Genomic DNA, 23,028 nt, shown 5'->3' on the forward strand with positions numbered 1-23,028 from the left:
CAGTCACCCGAGCTCGCTTTAATATTACCTTTGCCTTTTACTGGCGCCCGGTGATGACGCAGTGCTCCCTGATTGGCTCTACATCGGAGGCGGTGGTTCAGGGGTCCGAGAATCTTGCAAGCCGGACACGTGGTAACGAACTGCGAGGAGTTTGAGGGGTCTCAAGGCCAAAAAAGTTGGGAGTTGTGCACGTAAGTCCCCCCTTTCCCTGAAAGAATGGGGGCTACTGCGGATGGTTGAGTCGCGTCGCCCCCAGAGGCTCACTGATTGTGTTGCAGTAACTGTAGTTGTACTTCTGTCATGTCTCTCCTTCCCTTTTCTGGCTCTTCTGATGGATCTTGGCTTCTCTAAATCCAGATTCTCCCAAATCCTGTAAGCCTCACTTCATCTCTGAGAGAAAAGGGCCTCCTTTCGACTGCCCTCTGCTCAAGAATGAAGTTCTCAGCCGGAAATGTTTCCTGGACGGCACAGGGTACTTGGGAGGGTTGGGAAGATCTCGAATCCTTGAGCTCAGGGCTTCGCGAGGTCTGAGGCCACTGGAGGCATGGAGTGAAGAAAACTCCATCCTTACTGATTGAACTTAGACGTACCCGGAGACATTGCCCTCTAGGATACATGGGTTCATACAGGCAGGGTGGTAGGCTTACAATGGGAGCTTTGAACCCTGCTTTGTGGCTGACCTCAGGCAACCTGTTTACAACAGCGCGGACCCTTCATTAACTCATCGGCAAACTAGGAGTGATAGTACCTAACCCACTGGAGCGTTGTAATGATGAAAAATCAACATAAACATAGCGCTTTGCTAGGAAACATAATGTAAAGTAGATTAGAGATGGTGGAAGTGAGATTAGGGGAGCTGTGTCCTCAGACTTTTGCAGAGATCATAGGACCTGCTCTGTAACTTGAGTGCCTGTCAAAAGGGTGATGGTTGAATACATTGTGTCACATCCAAACTATGTAATATCATGAAGTAGTTATTTTAAAAGAGTAAGTTAATTCTGTGTCTCTTCGTCAGGAAAGATACCCATTTTCTCCTGGGAGAAAAGCTAATTGCAGAGAAATGCATACAGTGTAGTGTATTTCCATTTTTTATAAAAAACATCCACTCCCATCTATGAGTACGTTTAAATGTTCTTATGAGTATGGAGAAAGGTTGCAGAGGCTGGGAGAATGGATAAAGGAAGAGAAGAGAAAACAAGGACAATAATAAGAACACTATAGCAAAATGGAAAGTAGGACTATAAAATTGTATCGTAACATTACAGTTAATGTGTGAACGTTGCACATGAGTATGGACAAGATGGGACTCCTAATAGGCTACCAGCCTGTTAGAGTACAACATCTAAAGCCAGACTTCGGTGATTTAAGTACTGGCTCTGCCACTTTGCAAATGGTGACTCCGTTAGCCTTCAGTTTTCTCATGTGTAAAATGCATTTAATAATCACATCTGTCTTATGAGGTTGATATGATGGTACATTTTATCAGGGTTAATATGTAAAGGACAGTGTATGCCCAGTAAATGTTATTTACTGAAGTTACTATGTGAAATTGTTAATTTATATTGTGATTCCTGACATATTTTGGTTTACTTCTACCATCTTATTTTGTGTTTTCTATTTTTGATGAGCTTTTTGGTCTCATCTCTTTTTTGCCTTTTATTTATAGTAACCAATTTTTCTTTATCATCTCCCGTCCTTCCCCAGTGAGTTCAGAAATTATGCATTCTGTCATTAATCTTTTAATGGTTACTTAAAAAATTTTTAACACACATACTTAACAGTTTTACATTATTCATTATCTCTCCCCTCCTCCCAAATTGTGTAAGGATTTTAGGATACTTTTCCTCTGAATAGTCTCTGTCTCATCTTCTGTTACTGTTTTCTAGAATTTTAAAGCCTATCATTTCTGTGTGTCTTTCTGAGTCAAGTCAGTGCACCATATTGTTTGGAAGTCCTTCAGAATTTTTTCTAGGCATATACAAACATTTTAGAGTGTATGTGTACATATGTGTTTATAAATATGTATGCAATTTTTCTTTAACAAAAATATGTACTCACCTAAGCTTGTCTAAGCGTATTGCAGTCATCTGTCCATGACAGTCTGTAGAAAATTCATCTAATACACATTTAGAAATCCCTTCTCTCCTGAAGGAATGCTAGCGGTGGAGGGTGGCGTGGGGAATGTGTGGCCCTGGAAGCATTAGGACAGGTATAGTACTGCCAGAGGTGTGGGGAATTTTTGTTAGCCCTTGTGAAGGCACAGATCCATTGACAGCTTATCAGTTGTCCTTAAAGCCATAAAGATTTTTCCTTGAATCATTTCCAAATGGTTTTTATAATGGTTTTTCCTTAAGACTTTCCCAGGAACTCTGTAGAAGTGAAGTGTGAATGTATATTTAGAAAAGCATCACACCACAAATCTTAGAAGATTCCTACAGTGAGTGACCCACACGGAAAGGGTGATGAAGGCAAATAAAAAGCAGTTGATATTTTGGAGTCTGTTGGTTTGTTTCTTGAGAAATTTGCTTGGTTTGGTGGATTATATCCCTCCCAAAGCATTTTTTAAAAACATATATATGGGCGCGCCTGGGTGGCTCAGTCGATTAAGCGTCCGACTTCGGCTCAGGTAATGATCTCACGGTCCGTGAGTTCAAACCCCGCATCGGGCTCTGTGCTGACAGCTCAGAGCCTGGAGCCTATTTCAGATTCTGTGTCTCCCTCTCTCTCTGCCCCTCCCCTGTTCATGCTCTGTCTCTCTCTGTCTCAAAAATAAATAAACGTTAAAAATAAAAACAATAAAAACATATATATGAATATGTATATGTGTGTATTTGTATTTACATTACTCCATAATAAAAACTTTTTGTATTTGAGCCCCTAGAAAAAGGATGCACTTATAAAAATTACCATAAACAACAGTGAAAAGGAAGGTGTGGTTCTTTTTCTTCAAGCTCTGGACAAAGTTGTGTGTTATTTTTTTAAATGTTGATTTCCAGCTGAAGGTCATTCTCTAACGCTTTCTTTAGAATTCTTAATATTTGTATCCATTCTCACAATACAGAGAATCACTGACGATAGCAGTTTATCTATTACAATACTTTTTCTTAAATGTAGCTGCCTACTTTTCCTTGTTTACTTTTTTCTTTGGTGACATGTCGATTTTTGATCATTAGGATGGGACTCTGAAGAAGCCCCAGATAGCAGAATGTGAGTACATAGCATCAGAGTCCTGCATGGTGGAGAGAACCAAGTAGATATTCCTCTCCAGTTGACCTAGTGTGTTCAGTATAATAAACTGAGGATTTTGAATTTTACATTCAACAGTATCAGGAATAAACTTTTGTGCATTGTATCACAGGAGAACACATCTCTGCATCTAAGAACATGGTGGCCAATGTCATCTAGAGCTCCCAAGGACCTAATGACAGACTTTGGACTAAGAATGAAGAAAGCTATTTCTTCAGTTGAGAGAGTGGGAAGGGGAGATGAGAGAAAATGTTTTCAGGATTGAGTGGATGATTAGTCACATTTGAAGCTCTTCTGTTAAAAGATGGGACTCCTAGAACATGTTTATTGTTTCTTTCCACAAGGATAGGACAAGGAGGTCCCCAAGAGAAAGGTAAGTCTGGGAAGCCAGGAGTCTGGGCTTCCAGATGTAGCTGTTTCTTCCCTCTTGGAGAGTCCCTGTGTCTAACTTGGAGAATCTGAATTTGGTTATTTTAGAGAATCAGTGGGTTTCCTTTCAGTTATCTTTATATATGTAATCATTACTTGCCCTTCCTATTCTAGATAATATATTCATGTGGCATTTGGCTTTCCATGTGGTACCCTTTAGGTCATGAATGCAGTAACTGGTCCTCTTTCGTTTTTGGTTCTCAGATTAAATTATGTGCATTCTGATTTGGTTTTTCAGTCTTTGAGATTAGTTTGTTTGAGCCTGACCCTGAGGGTGGATCTGTGCTGGGTGTATGGACAAGATCAGGCTCCAGGGTTTGCCACACAAAAGGACCAGGGACTAGTCCGCCAAGATCCCTGATAAAAGTAGTGCTAAATTGCTTATGAATTGCATGTATGCTCCACATGGTTTCTCACCTCTGTTTGGACACAATATAAGAACAAATTGGGAGATAATATCACCTCTCAGAGATTATCTCTGTTTATCTTTTGATGTATATTGTTCCATGTAGTTTAATAAACCCCAGGATGCTGACTTGGAATGTGCCTTCTTCATTTTTTTTTTTTTTTTTAGTGTTTGTTTATTTATTTTGAGAGAGAGAGCACGCATGCACAAGTAGAGGAGGATCAGAGAGAGAGGGAGAGAGGAAATCCTGAGCAGACTCTGCCCTGTCAGCCTAGAGCCTAATACAGAGAGCTTGATCCCATGAACAGTGAGATCATGACCTGAGCCGAAATCAAGAGTCTGACACTTAACTGACTGAGCCACTTCAGTGCCCCTGGAACCTGCTTTCTTTATGTAACAACATGTTACGAAAAATTGCTATGTTGCTTAGCACTCTCTCAAATTAGAAAAAGAAAAAAATGAATCAAATCAGTAATCAGTATGGCTTACATAGTGTGGCCTTCCTCTATATACATTTTAAAGGCTGAAAGTTAGCCTTTGGTGAAAGAGTACACACTCTTTCCATGATTAGTCTTTACTCCTGTCCTTCTGTTTGTTTGCTTTTCTTCAGCACAGACAAAAATTCTGTGACTGAATTTAAATATGGTTGATGTCATCATTTTGCTTTAAGACTTGGAGAAGGTATCTTATTCTGTCCAGGTCTTTTCCCATTTCTTTCTTCCTGCTATCTAAAACAGTTGTAGGCTGGAAGTAGTAATAAATATGCTGTCATTCATCATCTTGTAGGTTACTTTCTTTGTAAAATGCTTAGCCTTTAGATGTCATGGAACTCCTGAATGTACTGTTCTTTTCTTATCAGGACCTAGAGGAATCCCCCAGAATGAAGCTGAGTCTTACCAAGGTAGTTAATGGCTGTCGCCTAGGAAAAATAAAAAACCTGGGCAAAACAGGAGACCGCACCATGGACATTCCAGCCTGCCTTCTGTACACCAAGACCGGCTCTGCCCCACACCTGACCCATCAGACACTGCATGCTATCCACGGGGTTCCTGCCATGGCTCAGCTTACACTGTCCTCACTGTAAGTGTTAGATCTGATCATTTAAGTATCAACTCTGGCAGCAGCTTAGATACCTTAATAAGGTACAGCAAAGAGAAAAGACTTTTATATAAATATATAATTTATTGTCAAGTTAGCTAATATGCAGTGTATATGGTGTGCTCTTGGCTTTGGGAGTAGATTCCCATGATTCTTCACTTACGTAAAACACTCAGTACTCATCCCAACAAGTACCCTCCTCAATCGCCAGCATCCATTTTCCCCGCCCCCTGATGCCTGACCCCCCACTCCCTTCCACCCTCAGTTTGTTCTCCATATTTAAAAGTCTCTTATGGTTTGCCTCCCTCTGTTTGTAACTATATATATATATTTTTTTCCTTCCCTTCCCCCATGGTCTTCTGTTAAGTTTCTCAACTTCCACATATGAGTAAAACATGATATTTGTCTTTCTCTGACTGACTTATTTCACGTAGTGAAATAAGGTGGATGGACCTCCAATTCCATCCACGTTGTTACAAATGGTAAGATTTCATTCTTTTTCATTGCTGCGTAGTATTCCTGTGTGTGTGTGTGTGTGTGTGTGTGTGTGTGTGTGTGTGTGTGTGTGTACACACACCACATTGTCTTTATCTGTTCATCAGTTGATGAACATTTGGGATCTTTACATAATTTGGCTATTGTTAAAAATGCTGCTATAAACATTGGGGTACATGTGCCCCTACAGCACTCCTGTATCCTTTGGATAAATTCCTAATAGTGCTTTTGCTGGGTCATAGGGTAATTCAATCTTTAATTTTTTGAGTAATCTTCAAACTGTTTTCCAGAGCAGCTGCACCAGTTTGTATTCCCATCAACAGTGCAAGAGCGTTCCCTTTCTTCCACATCCTCGCCAACATCTGTAGTTTCCTGAGTTGTTAATTTCAGCCACTCTGACTGGTGTGAGGTCGTATCTCAATGTAGTTTTGATTTGTATTTCCTTGATGATGAGCAATGTTGAGCACCTTTTCATATGTCTGTTAGCCATTTGGATGTCTTCTTTAGAAAAATGTCTATTCATGTTTCTGCCCATTTCTTCCCTGGATTGTTTGTTTTTTGGGAGAAAAGACTTTTTTGATTATATGTACAAAAACTTGCAGATTTTTAGAGTGAAATCAGAGATACCAAATATTATACATTATCTGACCCTAATCTGGAAGCCACAGGCCAGACCTACATACCAGAGCTGCTTCACTATTCTTCTGATCCAACCGTGCCAGTATGGTGGCTTTCATTGCCATTACTCCCAGAGGTGACAGGCAGGGAATGCTAGGTAAGAACTAAACAAAGACTCTAGAGTCTGTCTTCATGTACCAGCCTCAAACTTTTCCCTTTATCTGCATATGTACTTGCTAGTACTATTTTATGAAAACAAAACTAATGGAGTTAAATCATTTTATGTAATGTACATACTGACTTTATCCTTCATTGAAGAACATGCTATATGGTGAAATAACTCTGCAATATTGTGTTAATAATAGGGGAGGAAGGAAATCCGGGTATTAGAAGCACTTAATCTTTGGCAGTTTCTGTTCCCACAGAAACACTTGTAAAGTGAAGACCTATGCTCTGGCTAATGAACACAGCCCAATGAGTTGGGACTCTTGAATAATGGCATGCTTTGTTGTTCAAGAGTACATTTACTGTCAGCTGTTGCATAGAGTATCTGTAGAACAATTCATTATGTATTTTTCTGTTTTGCTCATAGGGCAGAACACCATGAGGTCTTGGCAGAATATAAGGAAGGAATTGGAAAGTTCATAGGTAAAAATTGTTATTTGTGTTTGTCTTGTGATGTATTAATTTGAAGTTTGGAGGTGCTGTTGACTGATCTTTCATTCAGACACTTATTCATTAATTTAATGAGCACTTACTGAGCATCTGAGAACCACACATTGGGGATTCAAAGATGAATAGCAACAGTTGCTTCCCCAGTGGAACTCAGAGCCTGTCTGGGATAAAGATTAATAGGTAATTGTAGTAGGATGCAGTGACCGCATTTGCAGGATTAAGAATATGTACATGTACCGTGAGACCCCAGAGAGAGGAGCACATAATTTGCTGTAGGGGGTATGTGTGGAAGGAGGTCGGACTAAAGAAAGGATTCTTGAGAAAGAGGATGAAGGGGTATCTCAGCTGAGTCCAGGAAAAGTAGAAGTTACTCAGGTCAGGAGGTGGGCACAGTGGTGGAAGTACACACGTGTGGGCAGACACACCAGGCACAGAGCAAAGACCTGGAGGTAAAAAGCTGCATGAGACATACCTAAGATTCAAAGCAGCCTAGCATGTTTGAGCCTAAAACATAATGCAGAAGATCAAGTGTTTACCTATAGCTATATTTTCATGTTAATATTTATTATCTTTTCCAGAAATAGGATTTTATACGCAAATGTATGTGTCCATTTGTTTGTAGGAAAGCTTAGCAGTGCCAGCTTGAGAATCCATTCTTCTGTAGACAACTTTCTCCTGAAGCTTTCTCCCAATATCTAAGACTCACATAAGTGAATGAAAATTTTGTTTCCATTGGTTATTCAGTCCTCTGCTTCTGAGGGAAACTTCATGATAACTTGGTGGTAGTCACAAGGCCTTGTATTTCAGTAGAGAAATTTATGTAATGTTTTCCTTGGACTGAAACCAATTTAAATTTTTCTTTAACGTTTATTAAGAAAATTTCTTTTAACATTTATTAATTTTTGAGAGTTGGAGGGAGACCAAGCATGAGTGGGGGAACAGCAGAGAGGAAGACATAGAATCCAAAGCAGGCTCCAGGCTCTGAGCTGTCAGCACAGAGCCCAACGTAGGACTCAAACCCATGGACCGTGAGATCATGACCTGAGCTGAAGTCCAAAACTTAACCAACTGAGCCACCCAGGCTCCACTAACATTTATTTTTGAGAGAGAGAGACAGACAAAGCATGAGCAGGGAGGGGCAGAGAGAGAGGGAGACACAGAATCCAAAGCAGGTTCTAGGCTCTGAGCTGTCAGCACAGAGCCTAACGTGGGCTCAAACTCAAGAACCATGAGAATCATGATCTGAGTCAAAGTCAGACACTTAACTGACTGAGCCACCGAGGCCCCTCTAGACCGAAACCAATTTTAAAACCAGATTTAAAGTATACAATTATAAATATATAGTATAAATACATACATATATATGTATTATATATGTAATTAAATATATAATTGAGTGAAAATAGCTAAATAAGCTTTCTAGGGATAACCATACTAACTGAAATTATGGAAATAGGTGGAGAGCTGCAGAGTTGTTTTTTGTTTTTGTTTTTCTTTTTAGTTTGCTTTATTTTCTGGGTCTTTTTTCAGTAAAATCCTTTTTTTAGTAAAATGCAAGGTTGCATATGAAATTTAAGCACATATGGTTTAGTAAGCACTTTTTTGGATTTTTTTTAATGGTAATATTTTTGAGTAAACAACCTAAGAAATTGTCATCTTGAGTCAATGAAACTTACTGAGAATTTGATCCATTTTCAGTATCCTGTAGCTTACCTGTAATTCTGCCTCAAGGTCCCATGTTGTGGGATGGCTTGCTTATTAATGAGATTACCTTTTGACCATATTGTTTTATCTTTCCAGTAGCTAGTTCCTTTGGATGGTACCTAGAATGAACATACTTGATATCAAATTTTTCTTCAAAACAAATCAAGTAGGGTCAATGTGGCCCTAAACACTTATTGTATCTCATACTTCAAGATGTACTTTTTTTTGTAGCAACTCGTTGGTCATTCGACATGAACCTTTAATTCTTTTTTCAGATGAGTAGGTTTTAAAGGTAACTTTTTCATTCATGTTGACAGGCCTCTTATAATTCTAAGATCGGATATGAACAGTTTACTATGTTTAGAGTTGCTTTATCCAGCAGTACACTTATAAAGCTGCACTCTGTTACAACACAGTGTAATTGTTGATGTAAGTGCTTTCAAGAGTTCTTTTCTATGTCTATACAGGCATGCCAGAATCGCTCTTGTACTGTTCCCTGCATGATCCAGTCAGCCCCTGCCCAGCTGGTTATGTAACGAACAAGGTGTGTTCTCAGAAGGGCCTCCAAGGGTGCAGCTTTGTCCCAGATAGTCAGCCTATTGTATCCCTCCAATGCTGGATCCCACTGTCTGGGTTCCTAGCCCATTCCTGACCCCTTTATACCTTTTCCTTATGTCTGTGAATATAATGGGAGGTGTGGTTTATAGGAATTAGAGTAGGGCTGCCTGTGGATGGGGTTAAGGTAAGGAATATATCCTCAGCATTTTCATTGTTGCAAAAAATTGGGGGATGAAGGAAGGTCAAGTACATGGCAAAAAAAAAAAAAAAAGAAAGAAAGAAATTGCTATGATGGTAGAAAGCAATAATTTTTTTATGCCATGCTTTATTTGCAGTTTTAACAACCTCAGGAAGTGCTAGGGAAGTTGCTGATGAGTGTTATCACATGTATAACTATATATAGTAGAGTCTCAGTGTAATACTGCTTGCTTTTAGAACAGAATTTGAAAAAGCTGGGTGCACAGCCAGAGATTTTAGCTAGTGAAGAACAGTATTAAAAGGACTTCATTACAAGTTTTCACCTGAGACATGGCACATTGGTCTTGTCTCTGAGGACTGCATTCTGGCAAGGCCTCGGTATATACTGCTGCTTTACAAATGCAATTACTTTTCCTGTACCCACTTTATTGATGTCAACAATATCTGTTAATCTTGACTAAGTATTTTAAATTATTCTTCTGCTTTAAACTTTATTTTGTAATTTTAATCCAAAAGATGATATTTTTACTTCTGTTATCTACCCCATTTGTAAAGGAAAGAGGATTTATTTAAACAGTGTTTTGTTTTTTAAATGTTTATTTTTGAGAGAGAGGGAGAGACATGGAGTGTGAGTAGGGGAGGGGCAGAGAGAGAGGGAGACACAGATTCTGAAGCAGACTCCAGGTTCTGAGCAAGCTGTCCGTACAGAACCCGATGCGAGGCTCAAACTCACGAAACATGAGATCATGATCTGAGCCGAAGTTGGACGCTCAACCAACTGAGCCACCCAGGTGCCCCTAAATAGTGTTCTTAATTAAGCCTTAGGCCAGAATAAAAACATGTATGTGGCTTCCCCATTTATGTCCTTGTCAATCTCTTCTAAGAAGAAAGATACTGTAGAGGAAGGAGTAACCAAAAAAAGAACATTATATGGAGATGCTTATGTATTATCTGACTTACTTTTTTTTATCTGTATCTAACTCAAGCTAGTAAATACTTACTAACCTTCAATAATATGTAAGGGTCTAGACTAGGCTTTTGGGGTACAAACATGAATTGAGATATTCTAGCCAGAGTACTTATAAAAGTACTTATAAGGTACTTATAAAAGTATTTCTTATGAAAGAAATAAGTACAAATTACTGTAAGAGCTTAGAAGAGTGAGTGATGGATTATGCCCAGATAGGTTTGGGAAGCACAATACAGTAGATGATATTTGAATTCTGTCCTGAAGGATGCATAGTATTTTACCAGGCAGAGAAGAAGGGAAGGGCATTTCAGCCAAAAGGAACAATGTGATCAAAGACAGAGAAAGATTGAAGTCTGTGGTGTATTTAGGAACAGCATGCATGGGGTGGGGTCTCAGAGAATAGAAGACTGGACTAGAGAAGTATAACAAAGAATTCTTGGGGCTAGCTCAGAAGCTGGCTGTGTGGCCACCGAAGGGTTCTCTAAGAGCTATAAGGTCCTTGGAAAATTGGAAAATGGTGCAGGAAGCTTCTACTCACCATATCTAGGATATTGAATTGCCACCATATCTCCATTTGTAAAGAGGAATTAAATTCACTATTGCTTTCCCATTTTATTATTATTCTTTTTATTTGCATTTTGCTCTTGCTGATTCCTCATTATTTTGTTCCCTGACAGTCTGTGTCGGTGTGGGGTGTTGGGGGACGAGTCGAAATGACTGCTTCCAAGTTCATGGCAATTCAGCAGGCCCTTCAGCCAGACTGGTTCCAGTGCCTCTCAGATGGAGAGGCATCTTGTGAGGAAGCAACTTCCATAAAAAGAGCCAGAAAGTCTGTTGATCGATCACTTCTATTCCTGGATAATTGTCTCCGGCTGCAGGAAGAGTCAGAGGTAAGGCTGTACCGCTCACCACTCCTTTCTGTTTGAAACTGTCCCTTACTTAGGTTCCTTTTCTGCTCCTCCTCCCGCTTCTCTGCTTCTCACTTCCTGGTCTCTTTTACTCTCCTGTTTTCTTTTCCTGAACCATAACTATTCTTGCTCTCTAGGATTCTGTCTTGGGCTCTTTTTCACCCCACTCTGGATTTTTTCCCTGGGCAGCTTTCCCTTAGTTTTAATTGCTGAATAATTCTGAAATTGCATGTATAATCAAGATCACTGTGCTTAGCTTCAGAATTGTATAAAGTGGACTTTAGCCGAGTTGTATTAGAATATCCCTCACATGCACCTCAAACTCAGAGTAACCAAACTCAGTATCTGATCTCCTCAAACCTCTTCTTTTCTTCTGTTTCTCGGTTTATAGCAGCCACCAAGTTCCTCAGCCCAGAAATTTGAGTCTTTCAAGGCTTCGTTTAATACCCAATTTAATATCCAACTGTCCACTCCTTCTTGATTCCTAGGAATCCTTCTTGATTTCTAGGATCTGCCTCCTCCTCCCCATCCTTCTTATCACCACCTTGAGGCAGAATAACCTCATCATCTCTTATGTGGACAGTTACCTTTTAATTATTCTCTCTGTCTCTGGTGTCATTTCCATCCAATCCATCTTCAGCCCTGCTGTCTGAGAAGTCTTCATAAAACACGAATATGAGCCCATAAGAACTTCCTGAAAAGAATTTAATGACTTTCCATTCAGCGCTTATGTGGCAGGGACAGCCTGCTGTGACCTGGCCTGTGCCTACTTCTCCAGCTCAGGACTGGCTGCAGCTGGCACTCTGGCCCTTCTCAGTCACTTGCAGTTCCCAGCAGTGTTACCCTGTGTCATTCTGCTGACGCTGTACATGGACTTCCTTCTGGGCTGTTTCTTTTTTTCTTATCTCCAGTCGTATTCCTTCTCTTGCTTCCAGATCCAGCTCATTCCATTCCATTCATTGTTCTAGGAAGCTGTCCCTGACCCTTCCAGGAAGTTCTGTTCATCCTTTGCCACCCCTTTAATTTGTATGTGGCCATATTATATAGCTCAGGTTATATTGTAGTACAATGATTTCTTCACGTGTTTGTCTTTATTACATTGTGACCTCCTTAAACTCATTTTCTGAGCATCATTTTTGTATCTCCATCATGTAGCAGAATGCCTGACGTAAGGAAGCCCTCGATAAATGCTTGCTGATGGTAGCTGGGTATGACAGGGTAGGGAGGATGTAGCTGTGGCAGGAAATCAGAGATCCTGGGTGCAGAGTGAATGAAGCTCACTAGGAGAGAGCAGAGCTAGTGGGAGAAGAGAAGGTGTGACCACAGGGGAGAATTCAAGCATTGACACCATTGATGTGGAGGAATCCTGAGCAGTGGTTAGGTCCCACTGTGGCAAAGCGCATTGAGTCTGAAGAACATTGTTATCGTAAGTGTACCAATAAAAAATGTAATTGGCTACCAACGTTAGTGTACATGAAATGATTAGAAGAGACCTTAGTTGTCATTCTGAATAGAACGCTCAGTATCCGCAGTAAGAGTTCAGCATGGGGACATTGCTGTGGGTCCTAATTGTTAGCGTTGCTCACTAGCAATTGTTTTGAGCCGGTAATTATCCTTGTAGGATGAGTAATGTTTCCATGAGTAGAAAGGAGGACAGGGAGTGTGACAGCATGATTATTATAACAGCTGGATGAGCCTCAAGCCCCTCTTCCATGCTAGTCAGCCTTACCATTTCACATTATTGCTGTGTGTTGGTCCCTCTCTCTATCCCTATAATCATGCTATTGTCTTGACATGATCATTACATGGTTATTACTCTTACATGTGTCCCATTTTTTTCTTGAAAGGGAACTTTTTAGTACTATTATGTACAGGAAAAGCAACAGCACACACTTAGCCCAATTTGGTGACCAGTTCTTTAGCCTTTGCCTTTTACAACTTGGCAATGCAAACCACTGACTTTGGACCCAGGATGTTGCCTCCCCAGTGATGGCGGACCTCATCATATCTGTCATTGTAATTGGTCCTGATGGCTTCCAGCAGTTTAGCCAGAGCTCCTTTGTCTTCTGAGTTAACCTGTGTGAAGGGACAGTGGTGCAGGTCTTCCTGTGGACCAGATGCCCCACCTGGCCTTCCCCTTGATGATACAGTATGGAACTCCCATCTTAGGACACACGGCAGGCAGGAAGACAACCAGCTCAATGGGACCCATATCATGTGCAGTCACTACCAGCTGAGCCATTTTGTTTTCCTCCAAGGGGGTAACAGTATTAGCCCCAGCTTGAGGGACGGGCGGCCTCTTAGTGGGGACATCCCCTATGTTGGCAGCTTTTTTAGCCCAGGCCTACAATCTCTTTCTTCTCTTGCTTTGTCTGGTCTGTATTTGTGGGCCAGCTTAGGTGTTGAATAGCTGTGTGGCCATCCAAGACCCACATCCTGAGTGGACTGGTTAATTGCGGGAGGTACTTTTAGACGTTTATAGAGAAGAGCCCTTTGCCGCTGCAACTGGATATAGTTGCAACTGGACAAAGTGGGTGAGGTCCCTTTTGAGCTGGATGTCCTATTTGATGCCAAAGTTCTTGGGCCTTTTCTGAGACTGGGAATTGACCACCTTCTTGGCCTCCTGCTTCTTCATGACAGCAGAGGCCAGAGCCACCTTCTTCCCCTTAGGCTTCTCTCCTTCCAGCATCTTGGATGGCTGGAGGAGAGAGCACCTATGTTCCATTTTAGATAGTAAATTATATGATTATGCTTCTTACATCCATGAAAGGAGGTTTTCCAGATAGGGCTGTGTCAGTCATGGAAAGGGGCAGGCCTGTGTAACTACCTACTTTGTATGTCTGCATACCTCTTTTCCTCACTGGATCCTCTTACTCTCTCTCTCTTTTTTTTTTTTTATGTTTATTTATTTTTGAGAGAGAGAGAGAGCATGAGCAGGGGAGGGACAGAGAGAGAGGGAGACACAATCCAAAACAGGCTTCAGGCTCTGAGCTGTCGGCACAGAGCCCAATCTGGGGCTCAAACTCACAAACCGTGAGATCATGACCTGAGCTAAAGTGGGATGCTTAACCAACTGAGCCACCCACGCGCCCCTGGATCCTGTTATTCTGAATGCCCTTAAATACTTAAATACTGTTGCTGGCACTCTTTTCTTCATATATTTCCTAGGCCAGGGATGGCAAATGGGTTTCATCCCAAGGTGCTTGGAGCTGTGCCTGGGTGCAGCAGGAAGAGAGTTATCTGTCAGCCATGTCTGCCATGGGGAGTGGCAGCAGCATGCCAGGCATCTGTCGTTCTAGCCGGGCAGTCACATTTGTATCACACATGTCTGAAACTTTAGGTCTGTATACTTAGCGGCTGATACCTCAAACTCACAATGCACAAAACAGAATGATCATCTTGCCTCACCCTCCACTGTTTTCCTAGAATTTTCTATCTTTGCTCTTCTCATCCTCTCTCTGGACTTCCAAAACAGGAGCTAGGAGTCATCCCAGACTTTTCCCCCTCTCCTTGGGCAACTAATTGGTCAAGTTTGTGGATCGTACCTTCTGATGAGTTTTCAGATCCTGCCCCTCCCCTTCACCCACTGCCACTGCTTTAGTCTGGGTCCTCTTGGTCTTTCATCTGGATTATTAAAGTTGCCTCCTACCCATCCTTTAGCCATATTCACTCTTAATTCATTTCTGTACACAGCAGCCCAAGTGTTCCTTCTGTTTGTGTCCCTCTTGCTTAAACTGAGAAGTGAAATTCCCTTTTCACAGCAATCCAGGCTCCTTCCCCATTCCTCTCTTCTACCAGAGAGCCACTGTCAATTTGCATTTTTCCATGCAAACCTTACTTTTTAGTTGCATATACATAGTGTTTACATATATACATGACTATATGGGGTTCTTATTGCACGAATATGATCATATGCTCAGAGGTGTGCTTGTTTTGTTTAGCAGTATCTCAGAATTTCATTTCTTGTCAATGCCTATGTTGCTGTATCCACTGCACTCTTTTTAAAACACCTGAGTAGGAAGACACTATGAATGTATCATAATTTATTTAGGCCTTTACTCTATTAATGTATACTTGTTTCCAGTTTTTCATTATTCTAAACATTTTGTGAATATACCTTGGTGCTTATGAATGAATATACTCGTAGGAGAGATTCTTATAAGTGGGATTTTAGGACATAGGATTAAAGCATCGACATTTTGACAAGTTTTGTTTAGTTGGCCCTCCCAAAAAGCAGAACTAATTTCTACTCTTCTTTAGTTATCAGAGTATGTGTCCTTTCTCTAACACTTTTTCCTCCACTGTGTCACTATCTGTCTTTTAACAATTTTGTCAGTGTGATGGGCAAAAACGGTACCTAATTGTTGCCAATTTGTATTTCCCTACTGGTGAGGTTTAGTTAGCTCTCCATATGTGTACAGGGCATTCACATTTATTTTTCAGAAGTTCCTATTCACATTCACATATTTGCCCTGATGTCTGTGGGTTGTCATTTCCTTAGAAGGTTTGTTGGAGGCTTTTCTATGGTATAAGTATAGTATGGTATCTATTCCGACAAGCAGTGAGTTCTCCTTTGCCTCTCAACTCCTTTGTTGAGAGTATGCTTCACTAGAGAAGTTTTGATGATTTTGTACTCAAATATGTTAGCCTTTTTGGGTAAGCTTTAGCTTGCTTAGGTAGGCCTTTCTTACCCTAAGATTATAAAAACTTGAATATATCTTTCTGATACTTCTATAACTCTGTTTTTATGTTTAGATTATAGGGCCCTATGGGATTTGTTTTTGAAGATGGTGTGCAAAGTAGTTTTTAGTTTTTCGCAAATGGACAGTTAGTTCCCAACCGTACAGTTCTTTTCTTTTTTTAATGTTTATTTTTTAGAGAGAGAGAGAGACAGACAGAGTGTGAGTAGGGGAGGGGCAGAGAGAGAGGGAGACACAGAATCCGAAGCAGGCTCCAGGCTCTGAGCTGTCAGCACAGAGTCCAACACGGGGTTGAACCCAGGAACTGTGAGATCATGACCTGAGCCGAAGTCGGACGCTTAACCCACTGACTCACCCATGTGCCCCCCAACCATAAAGTTCTTAAAGTCATCTCTAAGACACTTGGAGGTAACCTAAATTGTACTTGCTCAGTGTTAATTTAATCTAAGCTCAAACATGACTATATGTGCTTATTGCCTCAGTTTCTACTCAGTCTTTTCTTACTTATTTGGGTGGCTTTCAAGTTGTAGTTTTTGGAGCCCTAAAGGTTCTCAGGGAGGAGGGAGTATCATCCTCCTTTCATGCTTCAGCTGTAGCAACTGCACTGAGATCTCTTCTATCTCTTGGTCTTCCATGTATAGTCCATTTAAACGAAGGTTTCCACTACTGGAAACAGTTAAAGCATCCAGTCTTTTCTTCCTGTAGGTCCTTCGGAAAAGTACCATCATTGGTGTGATTGAAGGTGGAGATGTGATGGAGGAGAGACTGAGGTCAGCACGAGAGACAGCCAAGCGGCCCGTAGGTGGCTTCCTTCTGGATGGCTTTCAAGGGAATCCCACAACCCTGGAAACTAGACTGTACTTGCTGTCATCAGTCACTGCAGAGCTGCCGGAGGACAAACCCAGGCTAGTGTTCAGTTAGGACGCAGGCCAAGTTTCGTGGGCTTCAATGCAGGGGTGCTGGTGATTGTGTATTATGCCGAGTCTCTACATGGGCATGTCTTTTGATGAACTGATTATGCCTTTTCTGGGCTGAATCTGCTCAGGCTGACTGTGGGAAGAGTTTCCATCACAGCTGTCCTGCCTTTGATTTCAGAATATAGACGAGGACAATTGTCATGTGAACTAGTTTATTTGATCCTCATAAGGGAGGGCAGGTGTTATACTGTTTCCCTTCATTTTTGTGCCAAGTGCAAATATTCTTCATTATAACATGGCCCCTGGGGACTGGAATAAAGTCATATAGGACTGTGGCCTTAATCAAGGGAAGTTGAGGACAGATCGGGGGTGCCTAGCAGAACGAAGGTGGGCTGTAGTAATAAGAACCTGGAAGAAGTTCTTAGATTTGAGGCATGTAGTAACTGTCATTTTTTTTTAAATCAAGGGTACTGGCATCATTAATGGGGCTAGTTCTTTCCATAAACAGGATTCAGTATGTACTGGTGTAGAGAGGTGATCTACAAGATTTAAAGCTAAAAATCCTAAGGTTCTGAGTACAGCTGATGTCTTTCTTATTATACTACCGCCATTTTTCTTTTTGTTTTGTTTTGTTTTGCTTTTTAATCTCTAGTTTTTTGTCCAACGTGATGTGAATATTTATGCTTTTTTCCCTACACATCTGTTTAGAGGTTTGATTATGGGATGCTGCTTTATACCTCTCGGGCTGTTGGATGCTATATAGTATATGTAAATTTTACCACTTTAAAAAAATCCCAGGATAACTTGCAATAAAGTGTATGAATCTTATGGACAGCATGATGAATTTTTACACATGTATACAGCCCTGTAACACAGAGTTGAACAGCCAGAACCACCAACCCTTTGCCAGTGCAGCCAGAACTTCCCCCATCGTTTTAACCTGGTTCTCTTGTGTTCATTGTTCCCCCTCCTGTGATTATCTTGTTCTGGTGCAGATAACAGTCCAGCACTAGTATTTCCAGTCATTTTCTAGACTTCTTTGAGCTAAATGCTCACAGATGTCTGTTACTGGATTTGAGTGCTGGGATTGTTTTTCATCCTATATGTGTGTAGAAATGCCATCTTTAGTTGGAGAGGAGTTCTAAAACATTAGTTGAAGGAAACTGTAGTCATATATATAAATGTTCTGGTTGTTTTAATATTACATAAGATTTTTTTGGACTTCTCTTAGAAATCAGGGAGTCTGTTAGCTTTTCTCTGTGAGTTCATAAAAGGGACTGTGGGTAGAAAAACAAACTAAGAAAAGCAGCCAGCCAGCCAACCCTGATCCAGGGTGTCTCCCCTTCTTGTTTTAGTGGCAAAACCTGGTTGAGTATGATTAACCCTCCCAGAATGCCTTACCCATTACCTCTGAAAATACCACCTCATTCCATGTAGACTTTTTATTAATGGAGGAAATACAAAGAATAAAGCCAAATAGAGTTTTAGATCCATGGGCAGAGTTCAAATTCTGAGAGCAAGAGTTGCTTTGTAAATGAACCTATGAAGAATACAACAGATAAAAATGTCTTTGTTGAACCAATTATAAAAAAGAAACTATAGGTAAAATACAGTTAAGACATGGAAAGTATTTGAGGGGGAAATAAAGCACACAGCTTTGTACTTTTTTTTGTTTTTTAATCTTTTAAAAATTGTGAAGTATAGTTGACCTATAGCTTTGCCCCCTTACAAAAATCTGTGTAGTGGATAGATAGACTAGGGAGGCTGTTCAGAAGGAATTGGCGGGGGAAGGAAACTAACTTTTACTGAACTTCTCTTTGGGACTCGAAACTCCTCTGTGTGTTTTTACAGTTAACTCCTTAATCTTCGCAACACATCTGTGAGCTATGTATTATGCTTTTGTTTTTAAAGTTAGAAAACTAAAACCCAGAATGGTTAAGAAACCTCCCTAAAGTCACACAGTAAGTAAATAAAGGGCAGAACTGGGATTCGAGCCCAGGTCCCTCTGCTGCCCAAGTCCTGCCTTCTTTCCACCACACCTTATTATCTGTTGCCTGCTACACAGTCTGGCATTGTCCTCACATCAGTGTTCCTACTGTTGTTTTCACAGGCTCATCTGTGGAGTCAGCCGACCAGATGAGGTGCTCGAGTGTATTGAAAGAGGAGTGGACTTATTTGAGAGTTTCTTCCCTTATCAAGTGACAGAGCGTGGATGTGCCCTGACTTTCAGCTTTGATTACCAGCCGAACCCTGAAGAGACGTGTAGGTTTTCTGAAGTTAGTCTCTGTGATAGCCTCAAGTATCTTCTATTTCCTCTTCATTTTTGGCTTGAGTCACAAGCCAGAGATATGTGCATACTGTAACATCAGCCTTTTATAAAACTACATTTTTGTTTCTTATCTATACGCTCTGGCATGTTGGCACACAAAACCCGGTCGGTTCTTAGTGCTATCCCTGTAGCTCATCAATTATTTGGAAGTGATTTTATAGTGAGCAGAACCAAGAAAAACAAAACACTTTCTATTAACAATTTGGAAAAAGAACATTCAGAGTGGATAGTGATGAAAATCTAAGAACAGAAAACCTTTTAACTGCTTACTAAAAGTTAATTCAGTTTTTCACAAAAGAGTTCTTGTCTGCTTTTTGCCAAGGCCATGCTATCAAAATACAGAAGAATCTTACCCCATCTGATCCTAGTGTCACTTTTGCTTTTTTGGGTTTTTCACAGAGATGTGAAAGCTGTTTTCCTCTGCTAATATTGCTTTGAAGTACCACCATCTTCTTTTATTGTTTAGTTAGAAGTCAAGAAAATCAGTTCCAGAGTCTGACATTTAACTGACAGTAGGAAAAGAACTGGGATATGGGCATCGGGCGTCGGGCTGGGGTCCCAGTTTCTCGGGTGGCTGTTGCATGCCCGGTCTGCCCGCTGGCCTTCGCAAGGGGATCTCCCTTCCCGCTTCCTGCTGTCCTTTGAGCTCCTCCGTCACCACCAGCCTTACATTGAACTCAGGCCAGAGACTTCTTAAAGGTTCACTTTATTCCCCAGAAGTTACTAAAATTTCATCCAGAAGATGTTATAGTTTTATAAAGCAAACTAACCATTAACCGAAATTGGATTATTCTGGAAACAAATTGGTTTGCTCAAATTCTTATATATAGAAGGTCAGTTTTACTGTCCTTTAAACTGACCAGAATATAATGTATGCTGATGAAAAAGCATACCACAAACTCTATAAATGTTCATTTACAAGCTTAATTATTTCCATAGAGACATGGGTAACTGTTATTCTGTACCATGAATATGTAAAACTCTACAAAGAACCCGATACTGAATTCTCAGGAACACACAAGTTCCTTTTTGGCTAGAGAAAAGTGTTTCTTCATGATTAGGAAAACTGAAACAGTTTGAACATTTTCCATTAAAGTATTATTAACAATCATATTTGTGTATGTGTGTGTATAGTAAGTTAAAGTCTTTTGCCAATTACAAAGGAGTAAGTTGCCTGTATAGGAACTAATATAGTTCCCCCTAGTGACAAGAATTTTGCAAAAAGCCAGGGTGTTATTGCAGTTTTCCACATCAGCATACAAATTCATGGCAGCAAAATTATAACAGCCTCAATGTTGAGGTCACTTCTTTCTTTCCTTTGATCTGGACAAAATTATCTTCTTAGTGCTATCTGTTTATTCTCCTTGGGCCAACCCTGAACTTGTTACTACTCCTTCCCAGTAATACTTCTCTGCTTGCCCCTGTTCAAGACAGCTGGCTCTTTGCATAGTAACTGGTGTTTCTCTTATAAATCCAGGAACATTCTTTTCTTTTCTTTTTTTTTTTTAATTTTTTTTAACATTTATTTATTTTTGAGATAGAGAGAGACAGAGCATGAACAGGGGAGGGGCAGAGAGAGAGGGAGACACAGAATCTGAAACAGGCTCCAGGCTCTGAGCTGTCAGCACAGAGCCCGACGCGGGGCTCGAACTCACAGACCGTGAGATCATGACCTGAGCCGAAGTTGGACGCTTAACCGACCGAGCCACCCAGGCGCCCCAGGAACATTCTTTTCTAAAGAGTTCAGGGGAACAACTCAAGTCCCCATTTAGTTCTGGATAATCTGAGTTCCTTCCAGGGACTCCATACAGAATACATAAATTAAAACTATATTCTACTTTTAATCTATTTGGAACATAGGCAGTTACAAAGCACAATTTGCATGTACATTTTGATGAGACATAACTCCCAACACACACACATAGATTTCTACCCACTTCCAGGGGCTCCTGGGTGGCTCAGTCGGTTGAGTTTCCGACTTCGGCTCAAGTCATGATCTCACAGCTGGTGAGTTCAAGCCCCGTGTCGGGCTCTGTGCTGACAGCTGGGAGCCTGGAGCCTGCTTCAGATTCTGTGTCTCCCTCTCTCTCTGCCCCTCTCCCACTTGCATTCTGTCTCTGTCTCTCAAAAATAAATAAACATTAAAAAAAAAAAGATTTCCACCCCCCTCCAAACACACACACACACACACACACACACACACACACACTCCCTGTTTTCTTAAAATCATTCCTTGACAGTAAGATTATATATTACATACTTGTAACCATAGTTTGCTTAGACATTGTTGAATCTCCAAGTTTTGATAATCTAGAGAATGTCAGTGATCATCTTGGTCCATATTACTACTTTCCTTGTGTCATTTCCTTAGGATAAATTCTCATGAGTGGAATTACAGAGTCAAAGGGCATAAAATAGTAACTAGAATAAAAATCTCCCAATGGCCACTCTTTATCTGATTTTCATTCAAGACTTTTTGTTGATTTGTCCTTTAGTATCACAACAAAATGGGACACAGGAAGAAATAAAATACGCAGATCAAACAAAGAAAATTAAAACAACCAGTTGCAACCAAGAAATTACATCATTTGAAATTAATCTGAAGGAAAAAAAGTAAGGAATTTTTTTAAGTTTGGATTTTGATGTCTGACTTTTTAATTTCAGTCTGTTTTAAAAGTTTATGTAACTGTTCCCTTTTCAGTTTATGACTTCATAAAATATTTATAGTTGGATATTATTTGGGCCTTCTCAAATTCAGTTCCAGAAAAACTCTTTTTTTCTGCAGATGAATTTGTGTTCTTTGTCTTGTCAGAAAACCGAGGCTAGATAACTGTTGTTTTAGAAGAGCTGTCAGAAACATTAGGCCAAATACATTGTCTGGTGTCTTCTACTCTTGCCAATTACTTTAAATAATGACAGAGCAAGATAAAGATTTCAAGATAAAAAACAACAAAGTGTTTAAATTCTAAGGAACTTAGGTCATCTTGGTTACATACAGATTATAAATCTTAATAAAAGATTTCCCTCTATAAAGAATGAACTAAGAGATCTTGTAACTTTGTATTTGGCCTAAAGTGGTAATTATTAGTGAACCAGTGAGGGGGTTTTCTGTGAGTTTGGTACTCTCACTTCTGTGCTGGCGTGTTTTTGGTCTTATGTAAAGGAACACTCTAGGGATTCAGACTTACTTATGTCTATCTAGTAATAGTACAGACTTGAAAATTTATGAAAGAATATGAAAATCCTAGGTCTAATCTATATTCTACAGGGGCTTCTTGATTATAGGTCTGAAATGGTGATGTTTACCACATTTAACTTCTTGGAAAATGGCCAAGGAGATTCATTGCTGTTTTTAAAACACTAGGGTATTATAAATGGGTTACTACTAAAATTCCCTTACATTATAGATTTAACTGGAAATTGTAGTTTTCTTATTGCCAGCACTAGACCTAAAGTTCAGATCCTAGCACTGCTCTTGACTCTGTGACCTTGGTCAAGTTGTTTAACTTAAGAGCTGATAAAAAGTGACACATGTAGTGCTTAGTATGTGTCCAGCAGTGTCCAAATCCTTTGCTATATCAACTCATTTAATTCTTGCAATAAGTCTCTAAGGTAGGTACTGTTATTACACTTATTCCCATTACAGATGAAAAAGTAAAGACACAGAGGGAGGTTAAATGACTTGCCTGAGTGAGTCGAGCAAGGCATCAAACCTAGGTGTGGTAGCTCTGAGGCCCTTCCTCTTGACCCCCCCCCACCCCCCCCACCACCCGCCGG

At 40.4% G+C, this 23,028-nt stretch overlaps 1 protein-coding gene and 1 pseudogene across 5 annotated transcripts in view; one reads left to right on the forward strand and one right to left on the reverse strand.

The window, feature by feature from the left end:
- The window catches only part of QTRT2 (queuine tRNA-ribosyltransferase accessory subunit 2), a 25,621-nt gene continuing 2,593 nt past the window's right edge, over positions 1-23,028 (forward strand). Inside the window, exons 1-9 of one of the 5 annotated variants that reach the window (XM_019839739.3) lie at positions 67-191; positions 3,359-3,619; positions 4,941-5,161; positions 6,885-6,940; positions 9,139-9,215; positions 11,075-11,287; positions 16,711-16,910; positions 19,033-19,184; positions 21,747-21,864. In XM_019839739.3, coding sequence (XP_019695298.1) covers positions 4,962-5,161; positions 6,885-6,940; positions 9,139-9,215; positions 11,075-11,287; positions 16,711-16,910; positions 19,033-19,184; positions 21,747-21,864 — 1,016 coding nt within the window. In that variant the 5' untranslated portion in view covers positions 67-191; positions 3,359-3,619; positions 4,941-4,961. Of the gene's footprint in view, positions 192-3,358; positions 3,620-4,349; positions 4,389-4,940; positions 5,162-6,276; positions 6,450-6,884; positions 6,941-9,138; positions 9,216-11,074; positions 11,288-16,710; positions 16,911-19,032; positions 19,185-21,746; positions 21,865-23,028 lie in introns of those variants that run through there. The other 4 variants (XM_006936056.5, XM_023260150.2, XM_045036971.1 and 1 more) reach the window with 4 other exon arrangements.
- On the reverse strand, positions 11,283-14,269 carry LOC109503451 (annotated as a pseudogene).

Source organism: Felis catus, chromosome C2 (genome assembly GCF_018350175.1).
Source record: "Felis catus isolate Fca126 chromosome C2, F.catus_Fca126_mat1.0, whole genome shotgun sequence".
In the NCBI taxonomy this organism is placed as follows: domain Eukaryota; kingdom Metazoa; phylum Chordata; class Mammalia; order Carnivora; family Felidae; genus Felis; species Felis catus.